The following is an 18,690-nucleotide window of genomic DNA, read 5'->3' on the forward strand; positions in this document are numbered from 1 at the left end:
TGAGAGCTTTGATGTTAAGCATTGTCATGTAGGAATACACAGGATGGTAGATGTCCTCATCTGTTTCAGCTCGGGGTTTTTTGTTTTTTTGGGTTTTTTTAAATAAAGGACTGTCATTATGTTTCAAGAATGTAACAAGGCAAGCAGCAAAGCAGTCACTTTACACATGACCGAGAAGCTCAGTTGTTAATTTGCTCTTTCCTTTTCACGTCAAACAAACTCAGGGCCCTGGTATGCAGATCACTCTCATGGAAAACATAGATGTCCTATTCCAGGAACTTAACTTTAAATAGAAAAGACAGAGTAGCAGAACTGATTTTATAGTCTCTTCATACACCAAACCGGAGCTGAGACACGGAGGGACTTATGCAGGAGGAATCCAGAGGCCGTAGCAGACTTATGTGTTGGACGCTGTTCCTAAATCCTTCAGCTGTACTAGATATGCAAGGTGACCCTTTTCATTGTTTCTTATTATTGTTGTCAGTGAATGCCCCAGTGGCATCGAGCTGCCCGCAGCACTCTCTCCTCCTCACTGGCTATGCATAAATACATGTACACATACTACTTATTTTTTTTTTCCCTCCGTGTGCGGTTCGAGAATATTCCCCTCCCAGAGATGCAGATGTGCATTTATGGCGAGAGGCGAGAGCCGCCGCCGTCGGAGCTGCCACCCCGGCCCAGTCCCACTGGCGCCAGGAGAACCGCCACAGGATTTGCCTGTCCCTGCACCTCGCAGGACCGCGTCCCTGACACGCACGTTAGCATGAAAACCCCTCTCCCCGCTCCCCTGCCCGCAAGGGGCGCGGGCGGGTGGGTATGCGGATGCCTGGTAGCCCCGATTGGCGCTGATGGCCGCGGGGGGCAGCGCGGAGATGCCCGGACACCGCCTGAGCTTTCAACATTGCCTTTTTAGGGCTTCTTTTCCTTTCTTCTCTGTGTTTGGTTTTGTTTCGGGTTTGGTTTGGTTTTTTTTTTTTTCCTTCCTCCTCTCTCCTTGCAGGGAGGCAACGGCGGCGGGAGCAAGCGGAGCCGCAGCGGTACCCACCTCCCCCCTCCCCCGTTCTGTCCCAGCGTATTTTTCCGGGCGGCGCTCGGCGCGGCTCCTCTGCTCCTCCTCCGGAGGCGGAGCGTTCGGCAGGCGGCAGCGGCCCGGCTGAGGCGCAGCCAGGGGAGGGGGTGAGCCATGTCCCTGGCTGAGCGGCGGCGGCGGGAGGAGGAGGAGGAGGGGGAAGGTGAAGAAGGAGATGGGGCCGGTGCGGGGGAGGAGGTGGTGCAGATCCGTCTGGGGGACAAGTGCTACCCCGTGTGCAAGAGGAAGCTGATCGAGCAGAGTGACTACTTCCGAGCCCTGTACCGCTCGGGCATGCGGGAGGCAGGGCAGGGCCAGGAGGAACAGCTGCTTCGCGGCGGGCTGAGCGCGCTGGGACTGGAGCTGGTGCTGGACTTCATCAACACTTCCTGCCTGGACAGGCTGGAGCAGGAGGAGGGGGGCGATGAGGAGCCGCCGCTACTGGAAGAACTGGTGGAGGCTGCTTCCTACCTGCAGGTTACCCCTTTGCTCCGCCTCCTCCTCTCCCAGGTGAGGCTGGGCAACTGCTTCGAGCTGCACCGCCTGGCTCAGGTCTATGGCCTCCAGGACTTGCATGATGCCTGTCTGGACTTCATGGCCACCCATTACCATCAAGTGCTGCAGAGGCCCGATGCCCAGCCACACCTTCTCCTGCCCCATGCGCTCCAGCAGCACTTGAAGGAGAGGCGGATGAGGGGCACCGCCACTCTTGTGGCCATCGGGGACTTTGTGGGTGCCTCTCCCCTAGGCCTGCCTCCAGCCTGTGACCCTCAGGTGGAAGCTCCATGGTCTATGCTGAGGTATGATGAGGAAGCGGAGAGCTGGCTGCCTCTGGCCAACAGCCTGCCGCCAGATCTGGTGAATGTCCGAGGCTACGGCTCTGCGATGCTGGACAACTACCTATTCATTGTCGGGGGCTACAGGATCACCAGCCAGGAGATTTCGGCTGCCCATTGTTACAACCCTTGCCTAAATGAGTGGAGTCAGCTGGCTTCAATGAACCAGAAGAGGTAACCCTTCCCTGCTATACATGTCTGTCCATGTATAGAGTCAAAATAGACCCCACTGTGACACGTGGTGTTGACTAGGCCCAACATTACGAGAAGTGATTCAGACCTGTCTCTGTGCCATGAAACACCCACGTCTCTTGCATTGTGTAGTGAGAAGGACCACGATGCCTGGTGATGGCTTGACAGCATGTTGTTAGGCAGGCCTGGCAAAGCTAGGCTTTAGCAGCAACAGTCAGTTACACCGCCGCAGCACACCACTGCTGCCTCACTCCAGTTTATAGACTCCCTTTGTGGCGACGGAGGGGTGAGGGGAGGTAGGGCTTTGCTGTGTAGGTGCTGGAGTAAGGCCTCAGCTGTGGGAGAACATGAGCTAGGCGTTGGCAGATGAGGACTGCTGCGGCCCTCCACCACATGTGGTCATCCTCGATGTGTATTGGTGGTGGGCTCCCACTTTTCCTTGAAATTGTAGTATACAAGGAGACAGCCTTTCTGAACAACTCTCTTGCTGATAGTAGAAATTCTCTTTGAATTACCAAAGTTTGTTTTGTTTTGTTTTAAAAAGGAGATACAATTCGTCTACTACTTTGTGGCATATTTTAATTCCAGTACTGTAGATTACAAGTTTTCCTAGTGTTGTTGGGGATATACTCTATTAGAGCTGCAGACTACTGGAAAAATTTAGTTGAAACTGTTTTCTGTAAGTTTGTATTTTCATAAAAATCTGAGTTTTCATAGGCCTGGATTTCAGTGAAATATTTACCAGAAATATCTTGGGAAAATTGTGAGGAATTTCTCACTCTATAAGAATACTGGGATTCGTTCATCATTTCAACCATTTTGCTTTTTTCCTTTATCCTTTTGGTTGTTTGTTTGATGTTCATCTTTAAGTTAGTATTGAGGAAACACTTGTATAATTTGCATTTTTGAAGAGTAATAGAGAGCTAGGCTTGAGGTGGACTGGAGGAGACAGATCATGTCCCTCGCCAAGGTTGTGGCTGCCCTACCTTAATTACTCTGCAGAGCTATCAAAACAAAGCCTTTTACCACTGAAACAAAATGTTTCAGTTGTCTAACCTGAACTTCATTGTTTAAAAAAAGTGTTTAAATTTTGATCTTCCCTGTCTGAAAAGGAACAAGTAAGGAGGCTAAAATTCACTGTAGGATGGAAATTCTCTTCTCCATCCAGTAAATTCAAGGGGCATGCAGAGACCCAAACCATTGGCATACATGGTTTGTGTCTGGGGAGTAAAACTACAGTCTCTGTTCCAGTCTCTGTTGATCTCTTGCCAGCTTAAACTCCTCAAAACAAGGGATTGACCTAAAATTAGTTTGTTCTCTTTCAGCTTGTTTTTTTTCCACTTTACATATTATTATGAGAATTTCACTGAAATCATTGCCTCTGTAATCAGTCATCAGAATTGATCAGAAACACTTCTTTTTCAGTATTTCTGTTGTCTTGGAATGGTGGCGTGAAAGATTTCAGCTGTAAAACGAGCATTTATCTTTTAAACACAAGAAGCATATTTTCTTACATATTTCTTAGAAAATGAGCCTATAAGCAGTCTTAACCAAGGTGCCTGTGGGAATTGAGACGTTTTAGCTATCCGTGCTTCAGCAGTCTTGCCTACATGAGCACAATTGAAACACGTTTACTTCATTAGAAAAGAATGGTGGGGTCAGCCCACACAGCATATCCTATGGAAATTAAACATAGGAGTCACACATTGATCAGCTTCGAGGTTTTGGCATTGGCTTGTGTGATGTACATAGCAAGAGAGATGTTATGTGTGATGATTCTGCAGGATGGCCAGTGAGGCCTTTTTTCTGCCTTATGACCTGTCTGTTCAAACTCTAGATCAGCATTTTCCCCTGACACTTTCCTTTCGTTTTTTTTTTCTGAGATTTACATTGTTTCTAGGATATTTTATTATATCTGAAATAAACACATGGATATTTCCTCCTTACATTACTATTTTCAACTGGACTGTCATACCAACCTAATATTGAAGCCAATTACAGGTGCCAGCAAGGTATTCCTTAGCTTAAGATTTTACATTGACCGTTTCCTGCAGAGAAGCAGCATGAGAATGGATATTACATTTCATGGTAGTTATTGCAGGCCAAAAAGAACCCAGAATGACTTCTGTCCCTAGACTGCAAGGTAGCAGCGAGTATGTTGCTCCCTAAATGATCATCAGGGGAAGTTTTTCTTTGTGGAAACTGACCTCTTGACTAAACATGTTTTTGACTTTAAAATCTTCATGGGCTCTCAACTCTGAAATTAGTATTTTTTTTTTTTTTTTCCTGTCTGACATAACATTTCAGTTCTCTGATGACCTGCTTGACATTTGGTGGCCAGAACACAGGAAGGAATGGCCTGTGCTGCAGGAGCCAAAAGCAAGGAGACTTTTAGGATCCGGGATTTTGCGTTCAACACAGACAACACTAATGCTTGCCTGCTACACAGATGTGCTGCAATTAGATCTGCAGTTTGCTTGACATTGTATTTTTAGTTTGTTATGCTTTGATAAAATAAGCAGGGCAGTTGCACAGTGTGCTGCTTAGGAATTACATCATGTGACTGCCAAGTGGATTTCTGTCAGCTGATACAAGTACGTCCCATAGATGGGTTTTTCAGATACCTTGAGAGAAGATTCTGGTTTCGACTTCAGACAACAGAATGTCTAGATTTGGCCAATAGGAATGGATCCATATGTGGCCTCAGGAGACAGCTGAGGAGTTATGAACGTGATTGTGCTGAATTGCTGTTAATGTAAGAAGTTCCCTGTCCTTAGCAAACCTTATAAATTTTATGATATTTTAATCTTTCGTTATTTCCATTATTGCAATATGGAGTCCCGGGATGCTGGGATTCTGTATACGTGCATAGATGAAATAGTCCCAATTTGCTTCCAAGTAGATGACAAAAGCCATCCAATGTATACTGAGTACTTAGCAGTCATTCTGGTGTAAGTTATAGCTGTTAGCTTTCTTTCTAGATGTAGAGGTCTTATTACCATACTTTCTAATTTATTTGCAATTGGTAGTTCCGGAGTATTATTCTTGTGATGCCCACATAAGCTCAATAAAGTGTTATTCCCTATTTATGCATACACAAGGAAGATAAAATAATTCACTCAGGCTTGTGTAGGAAGCCTGTGATTGAGCCCGGAACTTGTCACAATCTGAGGGCCAAATCTAGTGCTGGTTACAACAATCCACAACAGTTCACAGTTTCTAGATCTTTTCATTCTAGAGATATTACTGTACTTGGAATAGTGTTTTCAGAGAATGACCTGGACTTTTTTGAGGAAGAAACTTCATATAAGCGTTGCCCAAGACGACATGATGTTTTGAGGGCCAAGAAGGTAACAAAGCATTTTGGAAACTCTTAAAGTAGTGCCCTTGAATACCTTTCCATACTGTTCTTTAAATCGATGCTGTCTGTTGAAATTGGATTTTTAAAAAGAGTACACTCATAGGATTCCTACTGCATGAGCCAGTTACACCTGTATATTCCACTTTTATTTTCCTACAGAACCTTCCTGCTCATGGCAGGTATAGATCTTCCAGGCTTGGAAGACCCTTGTAAGCCCCTGGCTGGGCTTATACACATGCACGTGGAACATGGGTTTTGTGAGGAATCTCCCTGAACTGCTGCCAGTTTGAGGACTCTTACAGGAATATAGGAGAGGATGCTTCTGGGGAATGGTAGTAGTTTATCAGACCTTCTCTGTCCACATTTTTAAATATTGTTTTTTAAAATATTGGTTTTTACCTCTATGTTGGAGGGAAGTAGACTGTTCAAAGTGTTTAAAGTTAGAAATATTCATGTCATATTTACTATCAGTGTATCACGCACTTCCAGAACTAAATGCTGGATGCAGTGTGCTTTGCTGTCTTGTATATAGGATGGAAAAAAAGTGGTTCATGCAAAAAAATGTAAACTGCTTTGGAGTAGCCTTCATAACTGTGCTTTTATGATTCTTCATCTCTGTTGTTAACGCTCTAACTCTAGAATAAAGAAGTCATCTGATTTGTGAGAAATTTTAAGGTTAAAGTTGATCATTTGTCAGGAGGGAACCACAGTTTAATTAGTTCAAGCCTCCTGTTCTACAGCAGGACCAAGCTTACCTTGCAAATACACCTCTTAACAACTTCTTGAAACCTTCCAGTAACTCAGATTCAAACCTCCTTCCTTCCAAGTAACATGTTCCCACAATTAGCTGCTCCTCTCTAATATCTATGCTAACTTTTAACTGTTGTGTACTAAATGAATGGTGCCTGTCAGTGATCAAGAAGAATGCTCGCTGTCCTCTTCATAGTCACTTTCGTAGTGGTCTCCTAAAGATAACATCTATGGCTTTAATGCAATCCGGAGCAATGTAGGGTTTTTTTGCAAGTTGTTGAATGTTGTCTTTTGTTTGGAAAGCTGCATACTCTGAACTCTAGATCCTTTGCATTTGTGTGTTTATCTTCATTCCTTTGTGCATACAATGCTTTCTGCTCGTCTTACTGAATGGAGAACGTATTTTGGACTATAGTAAAACCCCACAGCTTGCTCTTGCTTGTGTTCCTGGGATTCCTTTCAGAAGACATGAGGAATGTCAGAAGGCAATTTATACCCAATCTTGTCCCAACAAGAAGGGTACACAGAAAGCCTTCCATTTGGTAAGTACTTCTGATCTCCCAAGTTTAGATAACTCACTGGTATGAGTGGAGTTGTATCTCAGTTGAATCTTATGGACTGTTCGACTCTGTTGTTTCCAAGCTGTAGTCCATGGAACAGCTGTTAGTTGTGGAGAGCTGGCTGGTTGTTCAATGTTTGCTTTCCTTGTTTCCAGCTGCTCCAACACATTAAAAGAGTGTAAAAATACACTAAATATTTCCTAATGGTCGCTTTCCATTAAAACACCTGCTGTTATTGGCATGGAAAGGTGAATGGCAGAAGTTTTCCATAACATATTGAGCCATTGTCCAAACTTAATGGATACTTTTGAGTGAAGTGAACTATATAGTTAATGTCTTCCATAAATCTGAGAAACTTCCACTGAATGTCATCTATTTTAACAAGTGTTGGAAGTGGTTAAATGACTGACATAAATTAAAGTAGCCTCCTTCTAGAATAGTTGAATTTGAAAGTTGTGCTGTACATCTTTCACTGATGCATCTGATACATCACTGATACATCTTTTCCCTCTGCTGAAAGAAACAATTTTGTGATACGAAGGCCAAAAAGCAAGAACTGGACAAATTACCTCCATTCAGATAAAATAGTAAGGCACCACAATTACCAAGTAACTACACGAGAAACGTGTGTGAAGTAGGAAACCTGCATTCTGATGTGGGATCATTTAATATTCTGATGCTACACACTCAGTTAATTCTTGTTCTCTGTGGCAGAACTTTTAGCATGTTTAAATAGTGACTAGAAGATTTTAAAAGAAGGAAACACTCCATGTGTGTGTGAACTCATTTTATAAGCCAAAAATCCTGCACTATCTCTGTCTCAGGCACAGAGTTACTGACATCCTAGTACACTTCAAGAGTTCCTTGGAAAATACGTTTGCATTATGTGGTGCCTTTGTTAATTTGTGGGGTTTTTTTCCACCATAACTTTTAGAACAGGTACATTGCTTTGAAAAATCACAGTGTTTTGCAAGTAATTATCCTCATTTCATACCCACTATTGATTGCCATGTTATTCTGGATTCTCTTAAGACGGAAAACATAATTGCTGCAGAGAGGAGATGAACAGAGTGACCTAATCATAAATGTCAGCAAAAAAAAAAAAGAATAAGAAGCAATTAATTCCTTCAAAGGAGCGTTTTAGTTTCCAGAGCTATATCAGGATGACAAGAACAAAATGATTCCATCTGGAAACAAATTCTTTTTCCAAATATATTTAATGAAAAGAACTTGCAGGGCAGTCTGCTGCCTAGGCAGGGTTCATTTTGTCCAGACAAAACCCTGCAAAACTACTTAGCGGTAAGTTTTGAATGCCGGATTCATGCAGAGTGAAACTCATTTTACCGCTCAGCAGGCCAATATACATCTAAAGCACCTCTTCAATTTTACAGACATAACTCAGTTCCCCCTTTGTCTTTATGCTGAAACGGTGCACTCCAATGACTCGCACACATCTAGTTAATTGGGCTACTTCGTGGTAAAATCTCAGTTTGTGTCACCAGTACAGAAGGAATGACCTTTCTAGGCAATGAGACTGTGTTTGAGGAGTGGAAGAGCTCATCTGTTATTAGACCAGCTGGAAGGAATAGCTGAGTATGCAAGCCCTCTTTGAGTCCTCCAATTTCTTCCTACAAACCTGTATCTTTAATATCCATAGAGCATTTGTTTCTGTCTAGATTAACTTAAAAGTGTAAGATATAAGGCTTCTTGTCCTTCAGTAATTATAAAGTTGCCCTTTTGCCACGTGTGAAATGTAACCGTGTGTTGGAATTGAATAAGAAATAAAAGAACAGGGCATTGCCTGTGGGGAGCAATGTATTTTCTTCAGCTGTGGATGGAACATTAATTTAAAGATATATCTTGCTTCAGTGGGATGGAGGATGTATTTAGTAGTTTAATGCTGAACAAGATACAGGAAATTCTTTCTTTCTTCTTTTGCAGAACATGTTTCAATGTATATTGCTTTAAGCTTCTGTTTATTAGGGTTATTAAAGAGATTCTGTGTTACAGACTAAAATGTACACATTCTTAGGCATTCATCAAGTCTTGTTTGAAATTTCTGCAATTTTAACTAAAATAATATCCTTCAGTGTGTGTATATATAACATGTTTTTCTCTCTAAAAACACTTTACTAAAAGCCTTGTAAAAAGGAGACATCTACTGAACACATTAAGTAACCAAACATTTAGAGCTCAAACTGAGGCAGATTGAAATCCAAAATAAAATATTCATCAGTTTCAACATCAACATCATTAACATCCAGAATGTCACTGGTTACTGTCTGAAGTAATTACAGAATTTTGGCCTTCCACAGAAGAGTTCAGCTGCTGTAATATATGAAGTAATGGTACAAGTTGTAAGCAATGATGAGTATGTTGGAGCCTGCACAGGAAGAACTTTCTTTGCTATATTTTTATGTACATCTATGCAATCTATTTCAATGCTGCAGTCTTTTCTTTCAGGTCCAATTTTAAGCTTGTGGCTGTGAACGGAAAGCTCTATGCCATCGGTGGTCAATCCCTTTCCAATGTGGAGTGCTATAACCCAGAAAATGACTGGTGGAATTTCGTAGCATCAATGCCAAACCCTCTTGCAGAATTCTCAGCTTGTGAATGCAAGGGCAAGATCTACGTTATTGGAGGATACACTACACGAGGTAGGAAGCTTGCTTTTACACTTTTTTTTTTTTACCTGATTATTTCTAGGACCCAGATTGTTTCCTTGGATTTTTCAGGAAGTCTTTTCAACTGATGTAGAAATCTGCATAATACTCATTAAAACATTCACAGAATCACAGAATGGTAGGAGTTGAAAGGGAACTCTAGAGATCATCTAGTCCAACCTTTCTGCTAAAGCAGGTTCACCTAAATCAAGTCACACAAGAACAGGTCCAGGTGAGTTTTGAAAACCTCCAAGAAGGAGAATCCACCCCCTTCCTGGACAGCCTGTGCCAGGGTTCCCTCATTCTCACAGGACAGAAGTTCTCCTCATCTTCAAGTTGAACTTGCTGTATTCTAGCTAGTGGCCGTTACCTCTTGTCCTGTCACTGGGTGCTACAGAAAAATGACACACCCATTAGGTATTGCAAAGTGTTGATAAGGTCCCCTCTCAGACTTCTCCAGGCTAAACAGCCCCAGGTATCACAGCCTTTCCTCATAAGAGAGATGTTGCAGTCCCCTGATCATTTTTGTAGTCCTCTGGACTCTACTGAAGTTTTCTGTCTCTCTTGAATAGGAGAGCTCAGAACTGGACACAGTATTCCACATGTGAGGAGTACTACTGAGCCAGGACAGGGTAGAGGGGAGCAGAACCTTCCTCGACCTGCTGGCCGCACTCATCTTGATGCATCCCAGGATGCCATTGGCCTTCTTGTCCATGAGGGCACATTGCTGGCTCATGTTTAGTTTGTTATCAATCAAGACTCCCAGGTCCCTCTCCATAGAGCTGCTCTTCAGCAGGTCAACCCCCAGCCTGTACTGGTGCATGGAGTTGTTCCTTCTGAAGTGCAGGACTCTGCACTTGTCCTTGTTGAACCTCTTGAGGTTCCTCTCTGCCCAGCTCTCAAGACGGTTGAGGTCCCACTGAATGGCAACACAGTCTAAAACATGTGGAAATAAGTCACTGGTAAAAAGCAATTGACGAAACAAACAAAAAAAAATAGCTGTACCATAAAGGAATCAGGTTTGGGATTTTTTTTTCAGTGCCTACACAGACCTGAGACTCTGTTATTCTGAGGGAACAAACTGGTGGGTACTTCAGCATCCATTTCAGCCCTCTGTTTTTTAGATTTTCATCACACAGTAGAAAGAAAGATCCCAATAGCTACATAATTGTTTACTTTTTAAATACCTGCATCAGACTGCCAGAAGGGAAAAATACAACAAAAAATGTCTGTCTGTGTTAGTATTTGTCATATGTTAAGAAGTGTCTTTGTCTTTTCACTGTCACATTTCAGTGTTTCACACACAAATTTAAATTCTAGGTAATATTTTCAGTTCTGAAATTAAGAAATAATTAATCAAAATCTTAAGCAAGAACCTACGTTTTTAACTTACTTCATTTCTATACCCTGTTTTCTGAGGATATTGTACAGAGGGAAAGATTTGAAATTGCATTCTCTCCTGACAATTACTTTATCCAGTGGAAAAGCAAGCCACTTAAAAGAGCTCCCATGTTGTTCATTCCTTAACCACATAGTTCGATTCTTTGGGTGGAATACCGTTTTCTCAGAGTTTTAGAACTCAATTGTTTTTTCCATGTCACGTGTTCATTGCTTACTGGGATTTGCTACCTCCAGGCCTTTTCCCGCTTCATTTGACCACAGTAGTTTCGTTTTTTATTTTTATTTTTTCTAATGGCAAATAAAATTGGAAGAGAGACTGACTTTTACAGAGAGTACTGCAGACAAAACTATATTGACATTAGAACAAACTGTCCCTTCTAGTGTCTGAGCAGAATTTAACCCTGAATCATTAGAAGGTTTGTAAAAAAACTCACTTCCCTCATGGTCCTTGTGGTAATGATAACTTTCAAAAGCATTTTGTCTGCTCCATTCTGACCCAGAAGCTGTGGCTTCACTGAGGAAAATAAAAGATATCATTGTGCTTGTGTGGAAGATGAAGGGCCATGCTGTGGTGTGCTCTGTGGTCCTAGTCCTCTGCTTGTCCACACTAAAGGACCTGTTGGGGTGCATTGTACTCACTGATGGCTGGCACTAGAACTGAAAGGTATCTGAAAGGCACCCAACACTCGTTGTGCTGTAAAAGTCAGACCCAAGTGGAAGTGTCCTTTGAGATAAGAGATTTGAGAACAAGGAGAAGGGACTGAAACAGAGTTATGAGAAGACTTGTCTCTAGAGACTGGAGTTAGAGTTTTGTCATTTTTATCTGGATGGAAGAGGTAAGAAGGAAAAGCCTTGATTTGCTTAATAGTGCTACATGATTATGGGAGTATCACCTTTTCTCCTACATCTCCTCCACTTTGCAAGTTCTTTTATTGGTGCTTCTGCTGTTTGTTCTTCAGGCTGCCTACTCCTGGTATCATGGATCAGCATGTTGCTGATGCAGATCCTGTCCCCTTAGAACTCCTTAACAAAGTGTGTGTAGATAGGACTGCTGCCCTGCATTGAACTCCTTATTTAGTCCTGTTTGCCTGTGGTTTCAACTGAAGGAGGATAGTCAGTGAATTACCTCTTGCTTCTTCCACCCCTTAGGGGACTGCCGTTCTACTTCAGGCCTCTGTCTTTCCCTAGATCCTTTCCTAAAAGAGTGTTAAGGGCTAACTATGTAGGAGGTGCTGAGGTTCATGTATTATTTTACTACATTCACTGAACAAAACACATATAGTAATTAATATGTAAATGTAATTGAAGTTATTTTTAGTATTTCTGCATATGCCACAGTTTTGGTAGGTTTTGTGGGCTATTTTTGTGACCTATGCAGAGCCGTCTCCTGAGATTGCACTTTCCAAAAGCCGGTAAGATCTAGAATTTCCCCCTGTAAATTATAATGACACTTCTTGAATAAAGACTCTTCTTTCAGTTCTCAGCTTTCACTTTTGAACCAAGATCATAATAGAAACTCCATGTCAGATACTATGATGTTCAAGTTTTGTATTACTTTTTTGCTATGTTGTGGTGAATTTAAAAGACGCAGACTCCGGACAGAGCGAATGAGGGCTATATTGCAATATACTTCCATTTCATTCGCCACCTCTCAAACCATACTACGTTTTACCTGGAAAGATATGTTATAGACAGACATAGAAACCTCTAATGTGTCCAAGAATGATACATTTTTTTGTCAATAAAGATCATCTATATGTAGAGCTGTGACCAGCAATTTTATAGAGCATTGCCATGATATTTTCTCTTTTTTTTTTTTTTCTGTTATCTAAAGTAGAGTAGACGTTCAAGAAGGCAGAGTAAAGTAGTAAACAATGACTGAAAATCGTTGGAGTGCAAGAAAATGCTATAGCAGCACCGCTCTAATCATGCTGCCAATGCCCTTTGTTCATGACAATCCAGTTAGTTATATTTACTGCTATTTATACCTGTGCCCTTACATAAGTTGTCAGTAAGTTAGTGTCTGCTGTTCCACTTGAGAGCTCATCTGGAGATTGTCATGCAGAATAGACTTGTAATATGAAGCAGATTTTGTTAAAAGACTAGTCTGGAATCTGCAAGCCTGTTGCTGCTTGTCACTTGAGTTTGGATTTAAGCTCAGGTCTCTAGAGACCGAAACTGAATTTACTAGCTAATGAGTCCTGTGCATTCTGTGTTAATTTAGTGAACCCCTACACACAGCCAAGGTCTCCACTGAACCATAAATCAGGGTGGTATTGTTTCACAGAATAACATTACTGCAAACATATGCATCTACTGAGTTGTAACTGAAGTATAGATATGGCTTCAGCTTTTTTCTGTGCCTCTGTCTGATCCTGGAACACAGCGTTCCTGACTCTTACATGATTTTGACAATGTGTGTTTCTCTCTTTATAAGGTACTGAAGATGTACTTTTGGGTGATCCATGCCACTTACTGAAATGTAACTAGCTTTGTGAGTTTTATTCTGTAAAACTTTGATTTATGGAATGAAAAGCAAAGTATCAAAATTAAGCTTGGATGAAAAATCTTCATGTGACAAAGCATACTGTCTTTATAATAATTTGGTTCATCTTTGATCACTGTTGGAGAGTAGAATATCGCTCCATTTGCCGTTTCATAAAAAAAATCTTACATATCAATTGGAAGCAAAATTAAAAGCATACGTTAAATGGTAGGGATTATTCTGCTAAAATCTGCATCCTCAGACAATTTACATCATGTGCTGTGACCGAAGTAGCTTAATGTTTTGCTCTGCAAAGGAACAGAACATTCAAACTTTATTGTCAAGGACAAAGAGTTGCAGTTCTCAATAATCAATATTTCTTATTTGCTATGCTTTTGTGCTGTAATGCATTAGCAGTCTGTAATAATGGATGATAGAGTTCTTAGGGAAGCAGAATCCTTTTGCAGGAGTACTTTCTAATGTATGTATTTGTTTGTAAATATCTCCTCTCTGTTTCAGATAGGAATATGAACATTTTGCAGTACTGTCCCACTTCTGATTCCTGGACCAACTTTGAACTTTGTGATGTCCATGTTCGCAAACAACAAATGCTCTCTGTTGAAGAAACTATATATCTGGTAGGGGGTTGTATTCATGAACTTGGACCCAACCAAAGATCCAACCAAAGTGAGGATATGTTAACTGTACAGTCTTACAACATTGCTACCAAAGAATGGCTCTGCCTCAAAGAGAACATGTTAAAATCGGGTCTCAACTTGACTTGCACTCTCCACAACGATGGAGTCTATATATTGAGTAGGGATATTACTCTGTCCACAAGCTTGGAGCACCGTGTTTTTCTTAAGTATAATATATTTACGGACAGTTGGGAGTCACTAAGACGCTTTCCAGCCTTTGGACAAAATATGCTGATCTGTTCTATGTATTTGCCTGTTGTGCAAGAAGTGTAACAGCATCAGATTTTTCTTTTCAGCTTATTAATCGTTCTTGGAAGAGATATTCCTCCCTCTAAATAATTCAATTTTCAGAATGTAATATGTTTGCATAATGTAGGCACAAAATACTCACTGTGTTTTTTAAAAAAGTTGCAAAGTCCAATGTTGAGAGAAATACTTCCAGAGAGAGTTTTATGATTTCAGTTCAAAGATATAATTTTTTCGGATTAAAATTTCACCAAGTATTGTTTGCCATTTAAACGTAAAATCGTTGTGTTGGTAACTGATAAAGGAATTCCAAAGGCAAAACTGATCAGTCTAGTTTTATTCTCTGTCTTAATAGACGGTATAGAAGCTGAGCAAGAAATATACATGGTAAATGTGAAAATAAATCAATAAAGGAAATAATAAGTATAATAAAAATCACAAAGGGAATGATTTCTTTTAAAATACAGTTTTTACTCAAACTGTGTTCTGTCAAATGCACAATGTTTGAAATTGTTTATACCATAACATTTTTCTCTTTTCTGCAGTAAAACCTGAGATTCTCAAAGGTGCAGGTTCTTGTTTCTCAAGAAATTACAGCTCCCCCTGAATTGAGATTAAATACTTTGCCAGGGACTGGAAGGAATTGCCTAGAGGCTTATGGTTGCTAGTTGGATACTAGAATGCTCTTTTCATGGAAGTGGGCAGTGTCTGTTTCTACTGTTAAGATGGAGGTAAAAAGGCTCAAAAGGCAAATGGAGAAATTTTGCTTATCTTCAGAAAGGTTTTTAGTTACCTTGTATTCTGTAGTTCTGAGTGTTAAAGATCATTTTATAGTTAGCAACAAGCTGCATGTTAGGAAAATGTACATAAGCACATACAGTGGTTATTCTGGTGCATCCTGCTTGATAACAGCCATCCAGGACATCCATCACTTAGTATGGAGGGGTTGATTCATTGACTTATTGCCAAACCCTCCCAAAGCAAATGCACTCAAATATTGGCTCTTTTTTGTATTACCGGGAGCTTGATAGATGTTACTCCAAGTTTGCGACTCAAAGTCTCTACAAATTGCACTGTAAGATTGTCACCATGAATACTCTTTTGTGGGGATTCAGGAATAGAAATTCTGCGAACTACTCTCAGTTCCTACATATTGCCTGAGAGAATTATAGTCATGATTAGCCCTTTTTTGTTTTGTACCTGACAAGTTCGTAAGCATCTTCTTAAAGGCAACTGCTGAGGTAGGGAACGTCTGTCCTCACAACAAGAAATGACACTGCGGGAAATTTTCACTTGAGAAGATAACCAGATTAGATGGCAGAACACATTACAGGGATGCTGGTTCTTCACCATCTGTTTCTCTGCATGATAAAAAAAAAGATTTAATTCACCTGAACAGGTTCCCCATGTGTAGAGATGACTTTTGGGCTTTGGTTGTTTTGGGGTTTTTTTCCTCCTTCATTGGAATTTAGGAATTTGACTCTTCTTTTGAAGATAAGTGCCTGTTGTTCAGGAGGAGAAGGAGGCAGCAATGGTTCCCTCAGGAAAACCATTTTTTAACTCCCTACTTTTCCATGGTTTTGAATTAAATCAGTACTGACAAAAAAAGTTATTAGAGTTGAAGTGCCTTGCCAATTACCGTTCACACGTACAGTGCTCAGGTGTATAATTTTAGTGCTTCTGATCATGCATAGCAACCCAAATAGAAAATCCCATGAAACTCATCCAGAGTGAGGACATTTGGGTTTGAACCCTTTTAGGATACAGGTGGACATGAAGCTTGATATTTTTTATATTCACAATTTACTTTTTAGATGGAATTTTTGCAGCCTGACAGCATACTATGCCTCAGTCCAAACTAGTGTCTACCACTCAGCTGTATGCATAAATTTAATTAAGTCCATGTTTATGTGTTAGCTTTTATTCCCTTGGAAATGCAAAGCCTTAAGCAGCTGCTGTGTTTTGACAGCAGTATCAGACCGAACAGTAACTCTTCTGCAGTGAAGAAGTAAGATGACTTTCATAAGATTCCTCTTTCAGAAATCTGTTAGAATAAATATAAGCAGGTTGTCATTGCCTGGTGGTAAATTATCTCAGTCACATTATATTATTTGCCTTTTTTCATTTCTTTTCAGTTCCAGATTTAGTACCCTTCAGTCATCCATAAGTCAACTCAGATTGATACTGATAGAGAGAATCACACATGAGTTGCAACATTCTCTTGCCTAGCAAATTAACTGAAAACCCATCACTCCCAGATTTACAGTGTAGTATATCTAATCAAGTCCTTTCAAAACCATTCATTTCTTAGTGCAGTCTTAAGTCCAAAAGCTATGATGTCTTTTAAGTGTGGTTACTCTTTTTTACAAGAGGCTTTTCCACACTGTGTGTTGATTTCAGCTTCCAGTGATCAAGTGATCACATTGAGAGCCTGCTCAAATGTAGAAGAGAAAGATGGACATCTAACAGTGCTACAATCACAAATCAAAACTGGTGTTCAGTGATAACACCAGACTGTAATAATACAATTGGACTGTGTTACTACAGGCTGAAATAAGTACTTATTTTTTAAAGAAAGTACTTTACAGAAAAGTGTGAAATATGAGTGGCCCTCATACCTCTGGAAAAAAAACAAACACTGTAATCACTGTCTCATGCCCTTTTCATTTCCTTTCTATCACTAATATTTAACACAAGTCACTGTTGGGCAACTTCAATCCTTTTAGACAAGGAAAACTAATCATTTTAAACCTTCTTTTTAGCCAGTTGAACTGTTGTTCAGTGATGCAGGGTGCTCTTTTTGGTAGTGGGAGATAAAAGATCCTCAATTTAAGGACAGGTAAGCTTCTTTTGCATGACAATAATACAAGCTTAGACCAAGGGGCCTTGGAGTCTGATCAACTAGAAATTTCTATGTTATCCTGATGTTGCTTTTAACTTACCATGTGGTCTTGGAAAGATCACTCCATTTTGTTGAGTCTTCATTGCCAAATGTAGCACCTGAGTAGGAATCTTTGTCTTGGGAGATCACAAATGGTTTCTCCAGTGTAGTAGTTTAGAGTTTGTAAGATATCTTGAGCATGTGAAGTACATATATTCTCATTGTAACCACTTGCTTGGTTATTGGAACATCTATCATATGACGAAAGGCTGTGGGAACTGGGGCTGTTTAGTCTGGAGAAGAGGAGATTAAGGGGAGATCTTATTAACATTTATAAATAAGGGTAGGTGTCAGGAGGTTGGGACATCCCTTTTTTCTATAGTAATTAGCAACAGGACAGGGGGTAATGGGATGAAGCTGGAACACAAAAAGTTCCACTTAAATATAAGAAAAAACTATTTCACTGTTCAGGTGAGGGAGCCCTGGCACAGGCTGCCCAGAGGGGTTGTGGAGTCTACTTCCTTGGAGGTCTTCAAGACCCACCTGGACATGTTCCTATGCGATCTAATCTAGGTGAACCTGCTTCTGCAGGGGTTTTGTACTAGATGATCTCTAAAGGTCCCTTCCAACCCTACCATTCTATCATTCTATGATTCTTTTCAAACTGTTTAATGATGTGGCAGTATAGAAGGCAGCTAGTAATCTCATTGTGATCACTATTTCCAGCCTCTCCTCTCCTCTCCTCTCCTCTCCTCTCCTCTCCTCTCCTCTCCTCTCCTCTCCTCTCCTCTCCTCTCCTCTCCTCTCCTCTCCTCTCTTCCTGTCAATAATAGCCTGTAGTTTGTCTAAGTTTCTTAGTTTTACTGTTCCCAAGTCTGTATCCAAATTCAAAACTGATGCTCTCCTGCTATGTCTGGTTTATCCACTGCTTACATATCCACTATTCATCTTCTTTGTTTTGTGAACTGATCCCACTTGATACTGACCAGCAAAAGCTGACGATAGTAGAGGATGATCCCAAGACGAAAGAAAGAACAACAGCCTCCAAAGTCCTGAGGGAGGAGTAAATAAAAAACTCTGTGAACTTAATTTCATCTCATAAAACAGAGAAGTGTTTCAGAAGGCTGCTCACATCAAGGCTAAGAGAGAACATAATTGTTACTTCCTTTCTGGGAACAGTTGTGGTTTTCAATGTGAAATAAGAGTTGTGTGAGTTTTAACTTTAATCTCCCTGGCCAATTTCCATCATTTTCCCTTTCTGCCCTGTCATTTAACCTTTCTTTGGCTTAGTATATGTGTTTTCCACTCTTTGAGGATTTTGATTTTCTACATCAGTATCCAGACTGTCTCACTGAAATTATATGGTAGCAGTTTGTTGGTCTTTCCTATTTGTTAGTCTGCTTTTCACACTGATCTGTGACTGGAAGTCACAAGGATGAAAAAATAAAGTAATTTGTAATTCAGGTTGAACCTTATCATTTATTCAATTTTGGGCTCTTGGAAGAGAAGCTACAAATGTTTTGTTTCATTTAATCCTCATTTTAGTGA

At 40.7% G+C, this 18,690-nt stretch overlaps 1 protein-coding gene across 1 annotated transcript; it reads left to right on the top strand.

The window, feature by feature from the left end:
• The first annotated feature begins 1,183 nt into the window (after positions 1–1,183).
• On the top strand, positions 1,184–14,670 carry KLHL42 (kelch like family member 42). The gene is made up of 3 exons (XM_010195599.2): positions 1,184–2,079; positions 9,232–9,425; positions 13,837–14,670. Exons 1-3 carry the CDS (start codon positions 1,184–1,186, stop codon positions 14,286–14,288), a joined length of 1,542 nt encoding a protein of 513 aa, XP_010193901.2. The 3' UTR covers positions 14,289–14,670.
• The last annotated feature ends 4,020 nt before the right edge of the window (positions 14,671–18,690 follow it).

This window comes from Colius striatus, chromosome 1, assembly GCF_028858725.1.
Source record: "Colius striatus isolate bColStr4 chromosome 1, bColStr4.1.hap1, whole genome shotgun sequence".
Lineage (NCBI taxonomy): Eukaryota > Metazoa > Chordata > Aves > Coliiformes > Coliidae > Colius > Colius striatus.